The sequence below is a fragment of the Emydura macquarii genome, unplaced genomic scaffold (assembly GCF_026122565.2).
Source record: "Emydura macquarii macquarii isolate MOO-44397 ecotype Brisbane River unplaced genomic scaffold, CSIRO-AGI_Emac_v2 contig_746, whole genome shotgun sequence".
NCBI classification, from domain to species: Eukaryota; Metazoa; Chordata; order Testudines; family Chelidae; genus Emydura; species Emydura macquarii.
The window spans coordinates 1,652,099-1,657,008 of record NW_027130883.1 but is presented as its reverse complement, the minus strand read 5'-3'; the positions used below and the strand labels follow the sequence as shown (position 1 = coordinate 1,657,008).

Here is a 4,910-nt window from a genome sequence, read left to right as displayed (position 1 = left end):
CACAGACCATGGAATGGGGACTGTTTGCGAGGTTCCAGGGTGTGTGTGTTTAATATAGAACAGGATCCTCTTATTTGGTTCTAACAGGAAGAACCGACTCCTGTGAACATTAGGGACCCAGGCCTTTCACGGCCCACTGATGCAATGGGACATGGCCCAGATCCCCAGCGGGGCTGTGCCGGGATCCTCAATACACCACAGGCTGCAAGGAGGCAGATTAGCTCATTTATTGGGGGACAGAATCAGACCAGGCTTTAGATACAGATAAATGACACAAACCCCAGGGATTGGCCGACTTTGCACTGTTCCCATAGGATTCACAAGAGCAGAGGTTGATGCTAGTTTTGCTCGGATGCCACCGGAGTGCGCGCAGCAGAATTATCTGCCAGGCAGCAATGGGGTTTGGAGCTGAATGGGGCCAGGCTCCTTTTCCCAAAGCAAGGCAGCATTTCAATAGGACCCTTATGTCATCATGGGTTTCAGTACAACGTAACCCTTGATTTGATACTGCAAACTGCCCCAGTCCAGGACAGTGGGGAGCAGCTGTGAACCAGTGTTGGCAACCCTCATATCAGCAGTTTGGGGGGCGCGATCCCACATGTACACACCAGTCATTTCCCCTACAAATGACTGCTTGGCATCAAATCTACCCCCAAAAGAGTCCTGCTCCTGCCCCAGGACGATCATACCCTGGGCACTGACAGAGTAGCCTTTCTTCAGTCCCTTTCTAGGTAAGGAAATCCAGTTTACCCAGAGCTCAGCTATGCCGGTGGCGGATTCCCAGCTGGCGCAGATGTGTTCCCAACCAGTGTTTGTGGCTGTGTTTTCTAGGAATTTGAAGGTCACCTCTTCTCCCCCGACAGACAGGCTGAGCTCCCCAGGCTTGGATTTGAAGAGGAGGATCTCGTTGTCTCTGGCTCTGGTAGCGTAGGAGAACAGGCTGTAGGGCCGGGTCAGGTCAGTGAAGTATTTCAGACACACAGTGAAGTTGTTCAGGGGATCATTGTTATTCATGTTCAGGATAACGTGGGCATCCCGAGACTCCTTTGGAAAAATAAACACCTGCCCTTGGAGATCTGTAGGGAGAACTGAGATGTAAAGGCTTGGTTCTCTAGCATGCTGACCTTCTTCTTACTAATGCAACTCTTCCTAATGTTTCCAAAGCAGCTAGCTATTCCAGCCTGGTCCCCCCCCTTGCTATTCCAGCCCTGGGCCCCCCTCCTCTTGCTATTCGAGCCCTGGGACCGAACACATCTCTGTCAGGGTAAATCTTTGGGTGCGGCTCTTGCTATGTCAGGTTGGGCCCACACTTAACTGTGCCAGTGCAGCTCTGTCCTAGCCCACAGCACCATCTAGAGAGTCTGGGACTCGTGGTCAGGTCTCCTCTAGCTCACACTAGGTCAAAGCCAAGGTTTGAATAGTACCAGAAGCTAACCGGAAGCCAGGGGGGGTCAGTGCAGAACAAGAACAAGACAACCCAAGTGAGAACTCCCCATAGCACAAACCTTGCTCCTAGCATTTCCCAGCATGGGGCCTGCCACCTACCAAATGTTACTCCTCACATAGGACAGTCCCAAAGCTCTGCTCCCGTGCCCCCCAACCTCCCACCCATTGCATTTCATAGACAGCATCCTCTCACTCGTCAGCTGGAGCAGATGTGCAGGGCTGGGCACTAACGGGTGTGTTTATAAGGAACACACGCGTGTGTGTGTGTGGGGGGGGAGTCATCCAATGGTCATGGTGGCTGTTTTCCTAAAAGCTCTGCTCTAGGAATTAGTTTGGGACAGTTCTCTGGCTCAGCGCTACCCAGAAGGAGCTTCCTGCCCTTCAGGGGCAGAGGGAGGAGCGTGGAAAGGGCGGGGAGAGGTCAGACACCCCGAGTTATGCAAAGAGAGTCTGGGGAACATTGTCAAAAGCGCCTCAGAGTCGTGGGCAGGCTGGCCAGCCTCCACACATCGGAAGTCATGCGTCGCATCCCTGAAATCTTGCGCTTTTATCGAAAAGAGTTCATTGTGTTTTTGGTCTGTCTGCCCCTGTCCCCCCCCACCATGTGCGGGTGACAGGCAGGGCTGCCCCCTTTCCCCAACGTAGGGAATAAGATGATTTTGGTCCTAGCTGCAGAAGCTGTCACCTGCCCCCCCCCCCCCATCTGCCCATCCCCTGTCCAGCAATTAACTCGGTCCCCCAGCTCTCCCCTTTGGTGCAGCCCCTCAGCTTCACCTGTGCTCCTTCTGCATCTCTTCAGCCCCCTTTCCCAGACCTGGGGGGTTGCAGTGGGGTCCCTTCCCCTTGCAGGCTGGGAGGTGGCTTGAGGGGCTCTTTGCACCCCTTTGACCCTTCCCAGGAGGGTGCGGCGGGACAGGGGCAGCGGTGCCATTCCATCCCTGTAGCTCGCAGGAGGGGTCTGGGCAGAGCCACCCTGAGTTGCTGGGCCCTGCACTTCCCTCTCCCTCACCGTGAGGACGGCTTTGGTTTGTTATGGGCGGGGAGAGCTCTGCCTGAAGCAGTTGTGATTGGTTCTTCTGCCCCAGGACATGGCAGGCGGGGCAGGCAGCCAATCCGAGAGCTCAGATTTGCTGGAGGGCGGGAGGGTCTCGTGTAATGGGCAGAGGGCTCCAGCCTGACCAATCCCATCATGGCGAGAACATGTGCACCACGGGAGCTGGACCTGGTGACCCCGATGCTCACGGGGCCTGGGGCTCCCCGGTCGCAGTGGCATGTCACCCTGGGGATGCTCTCCGCCATGGATGGGGCGCTGGTGCCCTTCCCTCCCAGGAACAGCCTGTGCACCATGCCCTGCATCAGGGGACAGGGCTGTGGCTACAGCCGGTGCGTTTCTGGCAGGACCCAGTGCCCTCGGTCGTGTGAGGGAGTCTGTTCAGTTTCCCCCTGGAGCCCATGCTCAGCCGGGTCTGTCTGTGCCCAGCCAGGTTTTGGCCCCCCTGTCCCTACCTTTCTGGGCGACGGCTCCTGAGAGGCCGGCGAGGAAGAGGAGCCAAAGCTGCAGCTTCTCCATGTTCTTCACCTGCAGAGCGAACCAGAGGGGAGAGTCAGAGAAGCAGGAAGGTGGAGAAGGGAGGTGGGAGGCTTTGGCTGCTCTGCCCTCAGTCAATGCCAGTCTCCAGGCGCAGGGACCTCATTTATCCTGGGTGGAGGTGAGAGAGGAAACCTGTCCGACCAATCCCCTCCCAGGGGCTGAGTCCGGGATTTCCCTTTGGATCCGGATCTCATTCTATCACCACCCAACAGCTGTTATTAACCCTTCCTATCCTGTGCACTCAGTGCTGCCCATTTACAGAGACACTCCCCATGCACACAGGGTCTCCTGACTGCATCCTGCTCTGCAACCTTCACCTTCCCATCTGGTGAGCCACCTGCTGGCAGCTGACAAATTTCCATTGTGATTTTTGCTTCCTCCATTAAACAATCTGGCTGTTAATATATGACACGATCCAAAGTCCATTGAGGCCCATGGGAGTCCCTGCGCTGGGTTTCAAGCCTCTGGATGGGGACCATAATGCAGAATGTCTAGTTCTTAGCAATGTTGTTGTAGCCGTGTTGGTCCCAAGATATTAGAGAGACAAGGGGGTGAAGGGCTGAGGTAGTAGCTTTTATTGGACCAACCTCTGTTGGTGCGAGAGACAAGCTTTGGACCTTACACAGAGCTCTTCTTCAGGGCTGGAGAAGGTACTCCGAGTGTCATAGCTAAATACAAGTCGGAACAGATTGTTTAGCGCAGTGGTTCTCAGCCTATTTACTACTGTGGACTGCATTATGCATCTCTCTGTTATGTGGGCCGCATCCACGCAATAGATATACTACCTATATGGCCCTGAGGATGTCACATGTGCCACAGCTGTGTGCTGGCTGGGCTGCAAGTGGTCCGTGGGCCGCGGGTTGAGATCCACTGGTTTACCATGAAGAGTTCACATGTTGCAAGAAACCATTCAAGGTGAAGAGGGCAGTTAACACTTCTGCAGTTCAGTTGTAGGACAAAGAGGGGTCAGTGGGCTACAGATTGTTGTACTGAGCCGTATGTAAATCCAGGGTCTTTATTAGGTCCATGATTTTTGGTGTCTAGCAAAGTTATGAATTTAAGCTCCCGGACTGGTCTATTGAAGGCGCTGTGCAGGTTTCCTCTGAGGACCAGGACTGAGAGATCAGCTATAGAGTGATCATTTTGTGAAAAGTCTTCACCCACGGGTGCTGCGGTGTTTGTCATATATCAGTTTTCCTGTGTGAGTTCTTTCGAGGGCGTAGTGATGGTCTGCTTTCACCCACATAGTTGCTATTTGGGCATTTAGTGTACTGGGTGAGGTGCACCACATGTTGTGATAGGCCTGGGTAGGACCCTTGGATCTTGACGGGTGTTTTGTGGGTGATGTTGATTATCTTAGCAGTGGAGATACGTTTGCAGGTTTTGTATCTGTTGTTATGGCAGGGTCTGATGCCGCTAGTGTGTCTTGGTCTGTGCAGGGGAGGGGTTGCTTCTGGGGTTATTTAAAGGCCAGAAGGGTTGGGGCGGGAAAGATTTCTTTCAGGATGTGGTCCCCATGGAGTATGTTGTCACTGTTTAATGATACCTGGAATGGGTTCCAGTGTGGGGTAGTAGGTGACAACCACGTTGTGCAGACAGAGGATTTATTTTTTCCATATTGAAGCAGCTTCTCTCGGGGTATTTGAGCCACCCATTCAATGATTCAACCTACTCTGGTGGAGTGTGCTTGTTTGGTGAAGGCGGGTTTAAATGGGGTAAGGTGTGTTTCTCCTCGGAGCATATTTTGTGGTATCTGAGTGCCTGGCTATAGATAAAGATTTCTTGGTGTGTTGGATCTGTGAGGGGAGATGTGGTAATTTGTGGGTTTCTTGTATAGAGTTGCCTGGAGGATTCCATTGTTGAAGTTGATCAT

At 53.5% G+C, this 4,910-nt stretch overlaps 1 protein-coding gene across 1 annotated transcript; it reads right to left on the bottom strand.

Annotated features, from left to right (window-relative positions):
• Positions 1-208: 208 nt before the first annotated feature.
• Positions 209-3,016, bottom strand: LOC137149472 (mucosal pentraxin-like). The gene is made up of 2 exons (XM_067542987.1): positions 2,953-3,016; positions 209-1,076 (listed from the first exon to the last, which is right to left on the bottom strand). Exons 1-2 carry the CDS (start codon positions 3,014-3,016, stop codon positions 463-465), a joined length of 678 nt encoding a protein of 225 aa, XP_067399088.1. The 3' UTR covers positions 209-462.
• Between the last annotated feature and the right edge of the window lie 1,894 nt (positions 3,017-4,910).